This window comes from Ambystoma mexicanum, chromosome 3q (genome assembly GCF_040938575.1).
Source record: "Ambystoma mexicanum isolate Mex_15411 chromosome 3q, UKY_AmexF1_1, whole genome shotgun sequence".
In the NCBI taxonomy this organism is placed as follows: domain Eukaryota; kingdom Metazoa; phylum Chordata; class Amphibia; order Caudata; family Ambystomatidae; genus Ambystoma; species Ambystoma mexicanum.
This window is the reverse complement of record NC_090926.1, coordinates 1,122,764,118-1,122,781,852: the sequence shown is the minus strand read 5'-3', so window position 1 is coordinate 1,122,781,852 and position 17,735 is coordinate 1,122,764,118. Positions and strand designations below refer to the sequence as shown.

The 17,735-nt window shown below is 47.3% G+C and overlaps 1 protein-coding gene across 6 annotated transcripts in view; it reads left to right on the top strand.

The window, feature by feature from the left end:
• Window positions 1–17,735, top strand: part of AKAP8 (A-kinase anchoring protein 8) — a 1,455,819-nt gene that overhangs the window by 814,407 nt on the left and 623,677 nt on the right. For all 6 annotated transcript variants that reach the window (XM_069603890.1, XM_069603889.1, XM_069603892.1 and 3 more), the window contains one exon: window positions 5,622–5,661. In XM_069603890.1, the coding sequence (XP_069459991.1) occupies window positions 5,622–5,661 (40 nt within the window). The remainder of the gene's footprint in view (window positions 1–5,621; window positions 5,662–17,735) is intronic.

The following is a 17,735-nucleotide window of genomic DNA, read 5'->3' as shown; positions in this document are numbered from 1 at the left end:
CCTGATATTCATAAACTTTACATACATATCTACTTGTGCCCCGGCAGTGTGCCATTACCTCCCTGGAGGGAAAAGCTGTAACACAGCCCAGCCAGAGCTCCAGGACGGTTGGAGGTTATGTCCCCGGCCTACGGCACCCATCTCCCATGTGGGTTGCCCATCCCCAAGTGCAGCAGCAGCCCCAGGGAGCCCTGGCAGGGTCCCCATCCATTCCCAGAGGGGAAATTCAGCAACGCAGCCCAGCCAGAGCTCCAGGATGGTGGGGGTGATGTCCCAGGCCTTGGGCACCCGTCTCCCATGCGGGTCGAACATCTACAAGCCCAGCCTCGAGCTCTGGCTGGGCTGCGTTACAGCTTTTCCCTCCGGGGATGAATGGGGACACTGCCGGAACTGCCACTGGACTTGGCAGATGGCACTAGCAATCTTCCCCCAGAGAGGGCTACATGAGATGCCCCCCATCCATTTGGGGTGGAGGGGAGGGCCACCCCCCCTTACATTCCTAACAAATCCATGGTGGTCTAGATCCCCCAACCCCCACCACAACCCCACAAAAAATAGCTTAATTTTTTTTTAACACATTTTCTTTGCCACTCCCCTAGGGGCGGTAAAAGTTTTGCCCCATGTGTTAGGGGCCGTGTGCTTACATAGTAAAAACGGCCACCTCACCCCTCCACTTCAAAAACAGATCGAGGGAGGAACTCACCTTCCATTTCATGCGACAGTGAAATTTAAATTGTCACGTCAGCGTGCATTACGCATGCTGACGTGCGCTGAATGGAAATCCAACCCCCGGGCCGTGAGGAGGAACCTCCTCCTCACATAGCCCGGAGGTTGGATTGTAGTAATTATCTCACAAAGAGAAATGCCAAAAAGGTTGAGCTATCTCCTCCTTGGCACTGTAAACGTAGTGCTAAGGACGAGATAGCTCCTCCTTGGCACTTAAGGCGTTAAAGAAATCAGAAGAAAAAAAGCCAAAAATAGAAGAGAAAACATATAAACAAAGTTATTCATGTGATTCAATGAGATCATCTCAATATCAATTAACATTATCCTGTAGTTCATACAAGTCGGTGGAGATTCTCTTACCATCTTGTTATTGGATTCAGGATTCCCTACATATTGTGAGAACTGCCATTTTTTTTAAAACTCTTTATAATTTGACAATGTGTAAATGGAACCTGTTATTATAAAAAAAAGAAAATGGTTTTGTTCTAAATTTCAAAACAAATCTTTAATACTTATAACTAGGCCATTCATAATATTGCCTTGTAATTTCCCTCGTTTCATTAAAGCTTCACATCATGTTTAGTTGTACTCTCCTTAGAGACCCAGACCCATTTATTCTATGATATCTAAAAATTGAATGTGTAAATACCTAATTTGTAACTATGAAACCTGTATCTTATGTTAATTAAGCAATATGCCCAGAGCGGCAGGGGCATTACCGACTCAGGTAATGCCCTGGGGCCTATAGTTATAGGCCCAGGTGAAGCGAGGGCCTTAAAGAAGGCCCCGGGGCATTACCAGAGTCAGTAATGCCCCCACCCCAAGGGGCATATAGCTATTACTACCCTGGCCCGCAAAAAATGCGTGACCGGGACACTAAAAGCTTTTTGTCGCAAAACGCTGCAGTGTTTCGGGAGGGAAAAAAAAAGACGTCAAAGAAAATGGCCGCTATGGAAAGGGAAAGCGGAGTCCGTTTTCCCTTTCAATGGCTGCCATCGGGAGCGGACATGCTGGAAACAGAAGCGTTTCCAGCGCGTCTGTTCCCGAAAAAAAAAAAAGAAGGTAAGTACGGTTGTGAGGGCAGAAGGGAGGGGAAGGGGAAAAATAAACGTACCTGGGTCCCCGGCGGGGTATGATGGAAGCCTCCAGCCGTGTGGAGGCTCGGAGCAGGGTTGGCCCCGCCCCGCTCCGATTCTCCACAGGGCAGGAGGCTGCCATTGACCCCACCAGGGACAAAGTATAGAAGTTAAGTGGGGTGGGGAGGGAAGGGAGGTGGGAGAAGGGAGAGAGGGGAACAAAAAATAGCCAAACCTTTACCTGAGTCCCCGGCAGGGGGGCAAAGGCAGCCTCTCAGCCGTGGGGAGGCTCGGAGCGGGGATGGCCCCGCTTCGAGCATCTTCATTGGCTGAGGGGCTGCCACACCCCCCGCCAGGGACAAAGGCCGTGGAATCCCGACAGAGGGATTCCCAGCCTGGTAATGACTCGGCGATGGCCAATCAGAATGGCTCTTTCATTCTGATTGTGCCCTCGTCGGGTTCTAATAAAAATTATGTATTTAACTCATGATTCTGACACTTTCTACCTGTTTTCAGGATGGACATGTGTATCCATTCATGTTATCGGTGTGTGTATCCATTCATGTTATCGGTGGAAAAAACACCTATTGAAAACAGAGTGTTCAAAATATCGTTTTCTTACAATTTCATTTGAAAAAGCATCTTAATATTGTGATAAGCAACAATAATATGACTATACCATTCTAAAGTGAAGGCATTGGGTGGGGGGTTTGGTTAAGGGAAGGGGGTGGTAAAGGGGCCTTGCGATTGTGTGAACTGGTGCGACGGGGGTAGAGGGATGGGAACAGTCCGGAATGAGAGTTTGGGGGTGTCCCCTTGTACATAAAAAAAAACTAGTATATAATACATTAGACACATTTTAGAATAATAGGTGTGGGGACTTATTTCTGTATATTGTTTAACTAGTCTTGTTATGGCATAAAAGTCCACTAGCTTGCAGAACATGACAGAGAAACAATATACGATGGAAATGTCTATACGTTGTCTTAACGTTATTCATGTTAAGTTTTTTATGTTCAGTACTATTTATTCATCGGCTCATGTCAGAGTTGCTTTATATTTACACTATTTTAAACTTTAATAGATTATACCCTTCATTTTTTGGTAGGGTTCCTATGAATGACCACCTAAAATTGTGGCATCGCTACGTCCACTAATCCTCATTAATTCTGAATTGTGCATAAGGTTAACAGAATACACCATTCAAATCATATTGTGTATTGAACATATGGATACACACCCACACTAGGAGGCCTTTCTTTATCTCATATATATATCTTGCATGTTGTTAGAGTTCTCCACACAATCCACAGCTTAATAAGAAATAATGTATTCAATAGCGATGATGATGGGTGAGTGTATAACAGTTTGGTAATACTATCCTGTAGTTTGAATATTAAACCAATAAAGTCAAAAATCAACAGAAGATATGAAGCAAATCCAAATGTATGTAGACTGTCCTAGATAAGATTTGCAAGTGGGAGTTTTGTATGCCATAATTTTGAAGTTGGGCAGTACAAGTCATTCCCATTCACAATGGAAGTATTTTTTAAAAGGGAATACAAATGTTTCTAGAATAATTATTGCTTTGCATCTAGTTATTTATGCTCATTAAAATATACATTTTTAAAACTTCATATCATGCATTAGTACCCGGCGTGCCGATGCCACAGGAAACGCTGAACGTGTGTCATGATCTCTGCTTCCAAAAGATCAGGACTTGCCCGACTCCCTTGGAAGCAGACCCATAACCCCGGTTCCGAGTGCCAGCCAGTCCCAATTGGGACCTTTTGGACCCTGTCCTGGCGCCAGTGGCACCAGGCTCATAAAGATGCCCAGTCCCAGCGCTGGAAGCGCCGGGCTCATAATGCTTGGGTGGACTTACCTGCAGCAGACCATGCTGCTTACTTACCTGCCAGTTGAACCCCTGATCCTCTTCTGTTTGGGTCTACTTTTCCTGTTGGGTGGGGCAGGAGCCACTCCCTAGGTTCAGAACACTGTAACTCTTCTGGAAAGCAGGAACTCTTTTCTTACCTAGGCGTGGCTGTGGAAGGAGACACCTAAGCACTACAGGAGGCTATTTAAACCACACCCGATGGATGAATCTTGCTTTGTGTTATTCTGCATTTTCTGCAGCAGAACGCTCATCGTGTCTTCTGCTTCTGATCCTGGGCCTAAGGGAACAAAGGCTTACCATCCTGGAATCCAGTCTTCAGCAGCACCTGTAAAGACAAAGAAAGAACAGGTTAGCACTACGGTCTTCAGTGGCAGCGCATCTCTTAACTGGTCCATCGGCTGTCACCAACGCCTCGCGCTGCATTCCGGCATCTGAAAGACAAAAGAAGGTGCGTTTAAAGACATTGGGCAACTTTATTACTCACGTGCCATTACTCCTTCCCACGCCGAATCCAGTGGGTATTCCAGCACCCGTCAGCTTCTCTAAAGCTCCGAACTTGTACCTGCAAGATAAAAGGGACAGTTAGTGCTCATCGTGAAGCAGGCTACAAGCGCTTACTTACGTGCTTCCAGGCGCTTCTATTCCTCACGCGGGTTCGATCCTCAACTCTCATCAGCCCGCCATCCGCCATCGCCGGAACCCTGCAAAACAAGAGATATCATTACAAAAGACTTTTAAGACATTTGAAGTGCCCAGAACTTACCGTTTGTGCAGTTGACGGACAGCAGTCCTCTGAGGTCAAGAGGCCTGCACCCTTATCCAGTGAAGAAACTGGTTACGGCACCCTGCCCCGAGGCAGATGGAGAGCTCGGCGTTCACTTACCTAAGGTGAGGGCGTTAACCTTTGGGGTTCTACAGGAGAAGAGAAAGGGAAGAGGAGAGAGGCACCCAATCACCCCAGTTCATTAATCCCATATTTTCTATCTGCAGACATCTTACTCTTCGAGTCAGACATACAGTGCACAGAGGTCCAGCCCAAAGAGCCAACCGTGTGTTACACATCACCTTTGAAGATACGGCATTCACCCAGTCAAGACCGGCGCCTCTGCGGGAATCAGGTGAGCGTTACAACGTGGATTGGCTCAATTGCGAGCCTTACCACAGTGTAATCCCGTTTAGGCATTAGCGTGCATCGCACGCCGGGTCTGAAAGCCTCCTCACTCACCTCCCCATTCATTAATACGGATCAACTTGGCCCAAAATGGCACCCTGTTGAAACGTAGTAATAAAGCAGTATGTGCATTCTAGTCTCTCTAGAAAGAACGCGTACTGAGGCCGCCTTTTCAAATGGTATAACAAATGGCGAATTAAAAATATAACAACGCCATTAGTATCTCGGTTCTACAAACTCCGAAATACTAATGGCAATAAGTCCCTAGCCGGCAGGCCATTACCGCCTAATGGTATGCTTGGGCCTATAACTATGGGCCCCGGGGGCATTACTTTAGGCGGCAATGGCCCACCGGCTCGGGGCTTATTGCCACACTAATAATAGTGTCTTACTGCGGCTCTATGTGTACTACTGGCCCACACATGCATGGACCTGTGCGAGTGAAAGCAGGGAGACCTTTCTGTTTCCTATTTGTTTGGAGTATTTTTACTCACCATTTTTATTTTGTAGTTAGATTTGCCTATTTTTAGGGAGTAAATGTGACTGATACAGCCCTACAGTTAAGGGGTGTATGTAGAGGCGTTTTCAAGAAATTTAGCATATTCTTTACATGTTGTTTCACTTCCTTCTGTAAATCGGACAGATATTTGTGTTTTTGTTTTATATCTGTGTTTTACCAAGAGGTCTCCAATTTTATGTTTGGACACATGTATCTTTCATTTTGATGATACTCTGTTTATTATATTTTTAGGGCAATGAAGAAGGCGCAACTGAAGGTGAAAAGAAGCAAGGTAACATTTATTCATTTGCAGCTCTTTACATGCAATGTTAAAGTGCACCAGAATGTACTTGACATAGATCCCTGTTCAGGTGGATGTGCATGTGTCTTTCAAGGTTGACTGTATGCGCTAAAGTTGTTAGATGAGTCCAAGCACCACTTTGTCTGCTGGATGATATCCCTTGGAGTACCACAGGTCATAGCTCTGGACCGAAGAATCTCCATAGATTTACTAGTTTAGAATGTCTGCCCAGTCCGAACCCCCTCTTGCCCCAACCACCAGCTTGCAGGCTCATTTGGGGATATTCACAACATGGGAGTCCATGCTTAAGACATCTAGGCACCGTTTGAGGTCCTGTCCGAGTATTCAATGTAATGTGTTATGAAAGCTTGCACAAAGATTGAGCAATTGGGCCTTTGTAGGTACTCCTTGGAAGCAGATAACACAGGTTTCCCCCAAAAGTGATGGATGGTGCAGTTAGTTCACAAATGAGTTCTAGTTAATAGCAAAGGTTTCTTTTTGTTTAAATTAAACTCAGTTACCAAAACAATGAGATGCTATAACAATATGTTGAAAAGACCAAAAAAGAATAAACAATAACAAAACATAAAGGTCTAAAACAAACTATACTATATTAATTATATTGAAAACTGAAAACAAAGTATGGGGTCAATTTAACTATTTCTAATGTATACATCAGTTAAGTGGCAAGTAACACTAATCAGTGTTATATTTGGTGAATTCTTTTTGTATTTTTATTTTTTTATTGTCATGTAGAGCCACTGGAAACAACTCTTAAGTATTTTAGCAGAAGACAATTATATATTTGGGATACCTTATACATTACAACCATTTCGTCACAGATATAATAAATATGGACTTACGCTGTTACTAAATTTAACTGCTCTTGGTTTACCCGTTTAAAATGGGTTATTTTCACATATCCATCGTGTTACCGACCTAGATTACACTTTAACCATTATGCACCTCGAAGGAAGAGTTGCTGACTTTTCTGAATTTCAAAGGATCAACACTCCATTATTTGAAACAATTATAAACAATAAGTCCCATGCTACACCAAGAGTATTAACATTTTGGTGATTTCCAACAGTAGTAAAACAGTAATGTGGTGTAACTTTAGCAACAATTTTGTGATATCCCATCTATAGAATACAATCTTGACTTTTATTGGTGGATATTTCTGAAAGTAATGTGGGGGTTAATATCAGTTGGTAGAGTTGCTATGTTCCATTACGATATCTGCCTTTTATTACAGGATGTCATAACAAAAGGTCTATTTCCAGAACTTAAAACACTGGAAAAGCATAGTCCATCTAATTTATGCATACAAAGGTGTAAGTATAAGAAGCTGATAAGTTAAAAAAAAAAAAAGTCAATGACGTTACAACCTAAGAAAGATCATATGGGCGCTTTTTTAAAAGAAAATCTTGGATACTGGTAAGCATGGGCTGATTGACTAGTGAACTATCATCATACTCCTACGTCCCGTCCCCTTTCCTCCATACTTTATGGGCGTCCCTTGTTAGGGACGGGAGACAGAACCTTTTTCACCCGAAAAATCATTTTCTCCAGCATTGGATCTTTCATGGCTTCACATGCTTAGAATATTCCCTGTCGTCAGGCTGGGAATCTTCGGTAAATTATATAGACCTTTTCCATAGGAAAACTTCTGACACTTTTGTGTCTTATCTACGTCGTTTTGGACCGCGTACAGCCGCGCCACTAGGACGTAGAGGTATAAGTAGCCCCGCCCCCGCGGCTCCCTCAGATTTAAACCGTCTTCCAAAGTAGTGGGATTACCTTGAGTATCTACTATTTTATTAGGTTGTGCGTTCTTCTTCTTCTTCGACTGTTTCTTTTCGAAGAATGTCTGGAAAAGCGTTATTTCGTCCATGTGCTACATGCGGTCTTAAAGTATATGAAGGAGATGGGCATATGGACTGTATTTACTGCCTTCACCCTCATCATACGGCGGACACGTGTGAGATCTGTCAGGGCTTCTCACAAAAGACCCTAAAAGACCGCAACAGACGCCTGGTTACTCAATGACAGAGCGGGTGCGTACTGTAACGCTCACCTGATTCCCACGGAGGCGCAGGTCTGGCTTCGAGTGCTGATGCTTCTTCAATGGTGAAGCGCAGGACTCTGGAGATGGACAGGAAGGGCCCTCTACTCTGGCTTCTCCGGCTCGTAGGAATATTCCCCTGTGCGTGAAAAGGGAGTATTACCTACTGACTGAGTTATGCTCAAGCCTCCCACTCTCTTCCAACCCTCCACGATACCCTTCCACGATTCCCCGTGAAGTCTCACCTTAGGGTCTGAAAGGACGAGCTCTCCATCCTGCTTCTGACGCAGGGGCGCGTTGAACCCAGTTACTTCACTGGATTGAGGTTGGATGGGAGTTCAGGTAAGCTTGATTATACTGGTAAGGCGCTGTAAAAGTTCTGTTGCAAGTTCAAAAGTTCAAGCTTTAAATAATAATGTTCATTGTCTTTTTTCAGGTGATGAATGAAGATTACTTTGGAGACTTCTTGCAACAAAGCGCTGATGTTGATGTCTTTTCCCCATAGGGGCCGGGGTTCGGAATGCCGGAGATATGGCGCCGACCCGAAGTGAAACGTGCAGTTCCAGTAAAGATGTGGTAAGTCCTAGATGAGCGCTCAGGTAATGTTTTTGCATTCGCTCATCTAATGTCTTTGTCTTTTTTCCCCATAGGGGCCGGGATCCTGCTTGGAAGCAGCAAGACCCAAAATTAAATGGGAATGACCCAACAGGTAAGTCTTAGAAGGAAACTGAGCTTTTCCTATTCCCTTCCTTCTCTCACCTCTTATTCTTGTCTTTTTCTCTAGGCTCTGGGAAGTGGCTGTGTATCCGGATGATCGCTGCTGAAGATGGAGGAACCCAGGAAAAGGTGAGTGAAATGCAGCGCTGCAGCGATCATAACGAAATGCTTTTAAAAATGATGTCTTCCCTTTCAGGATCGTCGGTGATGTCTCCGTGGTGCAGATTAGCTGGTAGGTCTCTTGTCTCCCTTTGCAGGTGACCCAGGATGCTGACAGCCGTGGCTGAAGTCCAGATGCAGGAGCTGACACGGTGAGCGTCCAGCTGCGAGGAGCAGAACAACGCGAAGCATGAGTTGCTGATCGGGTGTGGTTTAAATAGCTTTGGAAGAAGTTCCAAGTGTGTATCCTTCCTCCGATCAGGTATGTATCCTTCCCCGACCACGCCCGGGTGGAAAGTAGTCCCACAGGTAAAGTAGTTCCTATTCAGGCCTCAAGAGGGCCTGGATGTGGCAGCATGGTCTGCATCAAGTAAGTGCACATTAAAACACTTGAACACATGTCTAGCTTTATGAGCCTGGCGCCTAATGCGCCAGGACAGAGGTCCAACATGAGCCTGGCGCCTAAGGCGCCAGGACTGCGTCCAAAGGGCCCCAGCTTGGGCCCGCTGGCACTCCCCTGGGGGAAATGATGCCTGCCTCTGGGGTTGCTGGGTCGGACCTGGCTCCTTGGAGGTAGGCATCATGACACGCACCCGGCATTGAAGGTAGGCTCTTCAGCCTCAAGATCTAAGTCTCCTGTCCCCCCTCGTCGATCAGGGTCGGCGGAGCCTCCGGCGAAGAAATCGCACTCATCTGAAAAACACCCCTCGGAGAAACATCCTGCGAAGTCCTCCTCTTCACATAAGGCTTCGTCTTCTTCCTCCTCATCTAAAAAGGAGAGAAAAGACTCATCGAAATCCTCCTCAGGAGACCGTCATAAGTCTACCTCGAGTCGAGAGTCCTCGTCCCACAAGTCGGCCTCAAGGCCCTGCTCCACAGACTTCATCGACGACGATCCGGTCGTCGACGCCTGCTTTGTCTTCGGCGAACGGCTCTTCCAACGGCTATTTCGTCAGATCAAACAGCGCCTATGGAAAAGATGTCATCGTCGACGGTGGCCCCGTCAGTGGGATGGCAACCAGAGGTTTTTGATCTGATCCCGCTTGAGGCCTTGCTGCAACCAGAAGCGGCTTTCTCCATCTCGTCGGCGGAGGATGACCGTGATCCGGTCACACATCCAACCGATCTGGGATTACAACCGACTGGGTCGGTGTCGCTCTTTAGTGGAAGTGCCATTCCAGTTACCTCTTCCTTACTGAATCCCCAGGTTGTTCTGTCCCTGGAGGTGTTGAATACATTACAGAAGCTGTTGGAGCGGTTGGACACTCGGTTACCTCAGCTTGTCCCGACAGTGTTACAGGCCTCGCCAGTCGTCGACGAGCCAGGCCCGGCTCCTCGCCCTCCATCCAGAATTCCTACCGCTTACCCGGTTGAGGAAGATCGTTCTCGTCCACAGGAAGAAGGAGAACTGTCAGTCGGAACGTGAAGGGTCGGGTTTAGACATCTTGTTATCCCCCTCAAGGGACCTTACATGGGACTCTGAAGCGGAGATGGAAACTCCGAAGAGTCCGGCGCAGCCATCACCACCTGATGATGTGGGTGCTTTCCATGCCATGATGGATAAGGCATGTGCAGAGTTTGGCCTAGTGCCAGAAGAAGAGAAAAAAGATTGTTTTCTGTTCGATCATATGGGCAAGAGAAGAAAGGCGATATTTGCTATCCCCATTTTAGACCATGTCTGGCAGGAGGGACTAAAAACCACGCGTCGCCCTTTTTCAGAACCGGCAGTAAAAGGTCGATTGGAAAAGAAATTCAAGGCTCTGGAATCGACTCCCAAGTGCTTGACGTCTCAACCTTTGCCGGAATCAGTGGTATCCGCCGCGGCGGCCAGAAAGGCAAGGTCGCAACACAAATGCACGACCCCGCCAGACAACGAAGCCAGTAGACAAGATGCTTTTGGGTAAAAAGTGCTATCGGTTGGAGCGACTACAGTTAAAGCAGCCAACTCCCTGGCTATTATGGCCAGGTATGATAGGGAGACGTGGCATCGACTAGCTCCTATCCTGGACCATCTGCCGGAGGAACACAGGAAGTCTGCCATGCTGCTCGTACGTGAGGGAGAAGAGGCCTCCAATCATTCCATTAACATTGCTGTCGACCTGGCGGAATCAGGCTTTAAGCAGATCAACAATGGCGTAGTGTTACGAAGGCAAGCCTGGCTTTTAGTGCACGACGTTCAGACCAGAGGTACAATATAAGGTAATGGATATGCCGTGCGAAGGAGAACACCTGTTTGGGGAGAAAGTGGATGAAGCCTTGAAGGGCATGTAAGAAGATTCTGACACGGCTCGTTCCCTTGGAGCCCTCCAGAGTGGTAGGTATTTTCGTTCCTTTCGTCCCTTCAGAGGAGCATCAGGTAACTCCCGGTTTGGATCATCTAGAGACCGAGGTTTCAGCAGGCCCTCCTACTCTTCCCAAGGCTACTGACGTGCAGCCCAAGCTACTCGTAAAGGCAGAGATGACCAAACCTCCAGACGACGAGGCGCCTACTCCTCGTCAACGAAGGATAAACAGGCCAAAAGCCAGCAATGACAACTTACAGAGCCTCCTGGGGGGCAGAGTGTCTCGTCACGTCCACGAGTGGGCGCCCCGAAACGGTTCCCCATGCTTGAATGTGGGCTAGGTGTGCTGCTATTTGGTATCTACGGAGGTCGGGAACCCCCAATCCTCCCAATTTAGCACAACCCATCATGGTTCTCTGGGGAATTCGCGGTTTCCTTCCCCTTCCAAATATAATTAGTCATTTTCTTTTGAAGACGCTGCAGGGGGGAGTGCGATCGAAATGGGCTGGGAGGAGCAGGCATAGAGGAACCGTGGGAGGAGATTCATTTTGCAAGCCATGATGCGGTCCAGAAGGGAGATCTCTTGCGATAGCCAGTGGTTAAGATCTTTTTCCATCTCCTCGAAGAGGGGGGGAAAGTTTGTCTGATAAACATTTGCCGGGTGGGCCGGGATCTGGACCCCCAGGTATGGGATTGACTTGATTGACACTCCACTGAATCAGGCATTGCTTCTCTAGAGCTTCTCTTTCTCCTGGGCCTAGCCCCACCCCCAGGGTCAGCGATTTCTGGAAGTTGATGGCAAAGCCTGCTACTCTCCTGAATCTCTGGATTTCGGCCAGGGCCGCCTTCATGGAGGCTGTGATGCCAGTGATGGTCAGTAACACGTCGTCGGTGTAAAGATTAATCTTGTGTTGAGAAGGCCTACTTGTGGACCTTTGATACAAGGGTTCAGGCGAATGCGTTGGGCCAAGGGCTCCATGGCCACGGCAAAGAGCAGGGGGGACAGAGGGCATCCTTGTCTTGTTCCACATGTAAGAGGGATCGGATCCGATCAGAGACTGTTGACTCTCAAGAGGGTATTGGGGGACTGGTAGTTAGCTAGGACCAATTTTTGGAACGTCAGACCAAAGTAGAAGGCCTCGAGGCATCGAGGGCGAGGCATAGGAAGGTCCGGTCCACTTTATCAAAAGCTTTAGTCGCATCCAGGGCAAGTTGTTGCGATTCTTGGTTAGCGACATCTATTAGGTTTAGGGCTCTGCTGATGTTGTCTCTCGCCGACCTGTGGGTTATGAACCCCGTTTGGTCCGGGTCTATGTCAGGGAGGATAAGCGATAAAACGTTAGCCAGGATCTCGGAGTATATGTTGGCGTCCAGATTTAGCAATGAGATGGGAACAAAAAAAGAGGGGTAGGGAGACACTTACAAGTTGAATTGAAGGGATAGATCTATCAGAATAGCTAAGTACACTTTTTCAAAAGGTGGTGTTCATTGGAAATTTCAGGTGCAGACGGGCAAATGTCACGAGGCCACTCGGGACTGGTAGGTAAACTGCAAAACAAAATAGTGAGTCGCCACACGATAGCCCCATATGCACTCCTAAGGAACCTAAGCTCCTAATCTGTATTAAAAGGAAGGTAAAAAAAATGTCTATCAACAATAATTAAAACTCTTAGGGACAAACGAGATTCACTAACCTCAAACGGAGGGTAAGGACTCCAGTGTAATTGTGCGTGTAAGCATTCATTCTTAAAGCGTTTTCTTTGACTTAACCAGGCACGAAAAAGTCAAGTTCATAAGAACAGAATATTTAATTCAAATGATCAGAACATCTTTCTTTTAACAACTGTTGTACAATTCATTCATTGCAACATGTTTCAAAACCAAAAAACAATACATCTTTTTGTGAACAGAACCGCCTTCATTTGGCATCAGCAACAATTTCAAGGTAGAAAAATAATTTCGAGATAGAACAATTAAAACGTCAGTGAAAGTATATTTCAAATATATCTGCATTGGTTCCCAAGACTAATATTTCATGAGCTCTACATTTAGTCATGTAAGAGAACCGTTGGTTCAAACATAAATTGTCCCAAATAGCACCAATCGTTCTTTGTTTTGCCAACGCGTTTCGGACTAATTACAAGTCCATCATCAGGGCTAGAGTTGCTAATGGTTACGATTGGTCGTGTTCAAACAGTAGATTCCTAAAAGTAAATATAAACAAAGAATGCTATAGTAACAACTTTCCGTTTAGCCAGTCTCCATATGGGTAAACTAAAGTTCCACGGACCTTTTTGTTCCGCAGGTTGGGCTTGTCACAGGGACTCAACTGTACTCTGGTATAGGGATACACTGGAGTGTAGTATGAATGTGTCACAAGAGAATAGCATCCAGACGCTCTGGAATATGAGAACCAATTTTAGGCGATATTCAATTATGTTGTGTTCTGCTATAGGTCGACCCCCGCGCTCCGGGGAGGCCTGGAACGATAGTTTATCGCGTGAGTGATTGCCGAGATGGCTTCCTTGGTGGTATAAAAGTGGACTCTCGTGATCACAACTGGGGGAAGTCTGGGGGAGAGGGGAGTCTGAGTCTATCCCTCGTTGGGGGCGCAGTCCGTGGGTGCGATCCAGCAGAAGCTGGGATTTATCCAGGTGTGGCAGCAGCGACTGGAAGAAATCGCCACATATTCAGGTAGCTCCTTGTCGGGAACTGAAGAGGGGACACCACGAATTCGCAGGTTGTTGCGACGGGCTCCATTTTCAAGGTCCACTTGCTTGAATTCGAGGATCTCGGTTCTGTCCATTAGAGCCTGGATTGTGCGTTGCACCTCCACGAGAGTAGTAGAATGCTCTTGGGCCATGTCTTCAGTCTCCCCCAACCTGTGCTTGACATCCGCTACCCTCTGCTATGTCTGTTCCAGCTTGGAGGTGAGCTCCGACATGCTACATCTAAATTCTGATTTTAATATCCGACATGAAGACTTGGAGGTCTTCCTTAGTTGCGAGGGTCCCTTTGTCCTCCGATGCCTTGTGAGGCGTGCGTTTCGGGGGGGGTCCGATTTCTTCCCTTTGTCTGCTGCGAGGAGCATGGTGGAGATAACCGTGGACGGGGGAGGATGGGGTTTAAGGAGTTTAGCCAGTGTCTCAGGATTCAGGGGAGGAGATAGCTCCTCGTAAGATGCCAATACTGTTACTGCCGCTGGGGAGCCTATTGACTGGTGGGGAGGATGGGAGGTGGGCCGGGGTAAGCAAGCTTCTCTGCAGAGGTTATGAGGCTATCAGAGCCTGGGTGATGGGGGGGAGGGGACTCTGAGGTTGTGGTAATGGTTAGCGGACTGCTTACCGGCTGGCAGAGTCCCCCGGGATGAGTGGTGGGAGGTGGGCAGGGGCGCCCCAGGAAGTGGCAGGTGATGCTGGTGCCGGTAAGATCCTCTGTGGAGGTTATGTAGGTGTCCAGGAGGTGAGCGCAGGCCAGGCGCCAGGGAGGGGGGGGGGGGGGGGCAGATAATGTGGCCCAATACACAGTACTGTGGTGGTGAAGGATTCCAGGCAGGCCCAGGCTGCAGCTGGGTAGCTGCCAGTCTCTCGGTATCAGCTCCGGTTCACAAGTGACTGCCTCCTCAGGGCCGTGGCGAGCCCATCCGTGATCGCGTCTCAGCCTCCCCAGGTGAGGTGGGGGGGCGAACGCCTCCGAAGATAGTGGAGGACCAGGAAGCCCCCAGACATGTGGAGCGGTGGGTGCGTTGAGGGCTGCTTACTTGTTGCGGCGCAGACCGAGGGGAACACCAGCTGGGGACTCATTGTTGGTGGTGGCGTTGGGGGAAGAAGGGCTCGGCTCCCCAATGTCCCAAGAAGAGTTGCGGGAGAGTTTGCGACAGGCTGGTGAGGAGGTGATCAAAGAGAGGGGGGGCTCCAAGGCTCTGGTCCTGTTGTGTGGGGTGCAGTGAAATTAGATCTGGCCGCGGATGGAGCGTGGAGGGCGCGCAGCTTCAGCCCGACTGCCATCTTGGCTCGCAGAGCAGCGGTGAGAGATGCAGGCTTCGCTAGCTCTGAATTCAGACTGCACCGACAGGGGAGTGAGGATTTCTCGGTCCGACAACGGCCCGGACCTTCCGCCAACCATATTAGCTACTTCTGGGTCAAAACAGCATTTTCTTGCTGGTTGCTGCGGGCAATGTGCGGAGGCCATCAAAGGAGCAGCCACATCGCTGGTACTCCTGGCCACGCCCCCACGTGCCTTGTTTGTTAAAACAAAAAAAGCATTTTCTGCTTTGCCATTTGAAGGATTATGGAAAACTCTGCAAAAATGGTACATACGCAAGGTATTTTGAGTACAATAGGGAGTTTGTAAAGCAATAACTCTGCTGCAGTCTGATTCAGACCTCGTGGAGGGACAACTGGGGCTTTTCCTCCTAAAGAAAGGCAGCCTGTAGAAGTTTGTCCTAGGAGAGCTCCTTCTGTTTTTTGCTATTTATTAACGATATGGGTGAGGTTTTCTTGGCTATGAGGGCTAATGCCTCTTAATTTGGTGGCTAGCATTTAGGCATCATGCCCTTTGCTAACAACAAGGCATGCATATCCAACTACAGTTAGATAGGCTTACGTTAAGCTGGTCAAGTCAAGGTTCAGAAACAAATGCAGGCACATCTTACATGTCAATTAAGCGATTTAGAAAAACTTCCCTACCGACATCAGTCATTTGCTGAGTCCTTTACTGGGGGCTTTTGGGATATATCCAGGTTCAAGAGGAAGGAGAATGGTTTCATCAAGCAATTCTTTTTATCCAAAATGTACCCCCATAGCAACGTTGCAAGAAGAGCTCGCTTGTAGTGTAGCTGACAGGACACACAGTTAAAGGCTTCTTTTCTTCTTGTCAAAACATGGAGTGAACCTTGCCTGCTAAAAATATCGGTTGATTGATGTATCGCTTAAATGGGGCAGGCTTGCTTCCTTGGTTAAGGCATGTAAACAGCTTGTTCAGATCCCTACAATTGAAAAGTGTTTGTTTAGATTTTAGTACTGTCAGTAGGCAAATCATGAAAGTGTTCAAAGAGCAATATGCATCATAATTCAGTAAAATGTTATTCACTGATTGAGGACCGGGAACGCCCTCCATTCCCTCTCCATCACGGTTGAATCCTCGTTGGAGAGATGCCTGTGGTAGATTCTGACTTTGACAATGTTAATGACCTTAGAATTCTACCATTAGCTGATGTTCTAGCAAGCTGGAAATTCATGTATTCTGAAAAGTCCACAAGGTGTAAATTGTGCAGAAAATATATAATGATTAGAAAATATTTACAGAAAATAAAAATATATTATGTATACTGCTCACCTACAACACACAGCTCCCACAGTCAAGTCGTAGCGAAGGATGGCAAAGGACAGTCTCTGCACTGATCCTGGGAGTGATGGTCGTGTGAGGAAGAGGGGCTGACTTCCCACACCTGCTGCTGCTGCTCGCCTACATAACACAACTCCTGCTGCGAAGGACCGTCCCTGCAGTCTGTGCAGGACAGTGAGGCGGAGAGGTGGGGTACGCTCTGCGAAAACTTGAGAGGTATTTTCACACTCACTAATACTAACCTCAACAAATTCTCCTTGCTCCCCGGGGGGGGGGGTGGTCTCTGCACTCCAAGTTATTATTGGTGTCACCATTGCTGCTGCCGCCGCCACTGCTGCTACTGCTATTATGGCAGTTTTCCTTGTTACTCCCTGCTACTCCCCACTTTGGGACCTCCTCTTTTGCGGCAGAAATACCTTTGAACTGACCGAGGTTTGTTCCTTTCCCGACTATTAGTTGCGAAGAACTCGGGCGAAGAACTCCTGGTTGGAGGCATCCCAACTAACGTGTATTGTGTTCTGCTTTTTGCGAGGTTGCTTTTGGGGAGGCTCCTCCATGGTGATCCGGACGGATTGTCATATTACTGGCTAAACCCCCTGGAAAAATGTTTTTCAAAAACCTGGGCTGGGAGTACTGCTCTACTGTGGGTTTCTGTGGCCATCCTCCCAGTCTGAAATTTTTTGGGGATTGGGGTACCCCAGGTGGAGACCTCTTATCTTACTGTGGGAGATACCACCAAGTACATTAAATTATCAGAGGATGGGGAGTCTGACTATGGATCTTATTTTTCCTGTTTTTGACGAACTATTATAAACTGCATGCTTATCATCATTTTACCATTAACATATGTGGATAATTGTTTTTAGAAGGTTCTTATATGGATCTTATATGGTTTTTACTAGATTCTTACTGGAATTACTCTATTTTTAGTCTATCTATATCTTATATTGCCTCTATTATACTTGATCCTCCTGTCTATAAGTAGCCCCCATAAGATTTGAGGCGCCTTTTGGAGTGTGTCCTACAGAGTACGCAACACGTTGGCCATGGTGAAACGTAAAGCCACTTCCAGCCTCATGACTACTCAAGGCCTGAAAAAACACAGTTAAACCAAAAAAAGAATAAAGCTCATCTTTTAGAGTATACGTCTATGGTGGAGGTGGGGGAGGGAGTGCCTGTTGTGAACAAAACCCCTTTGGGATGGGGGGGGCTTTGTATTCCACCCTACAAAAAATGGCAGGGTACGTGGATGAACCGATTTAGGGCTGCCGGAATCGTGAGGAATGTTACCCTGCCAAAGTCTCCAACGCAGGGCACCTTGTGGGTCGCCAATTCAGGTACTCTGGCAAATAAAGGCCTGCATTTATTTGTTTAGCCCTGTCTAGTGCCAGCTATGCATGCTGCCCCAGCCTCAGCCTTAGCTACCCGGCTTTTCCTGATGGATTACTGGGACACACTGTGTGCCCTGTATCTCATCCCACCCTGTCTAATGGCCC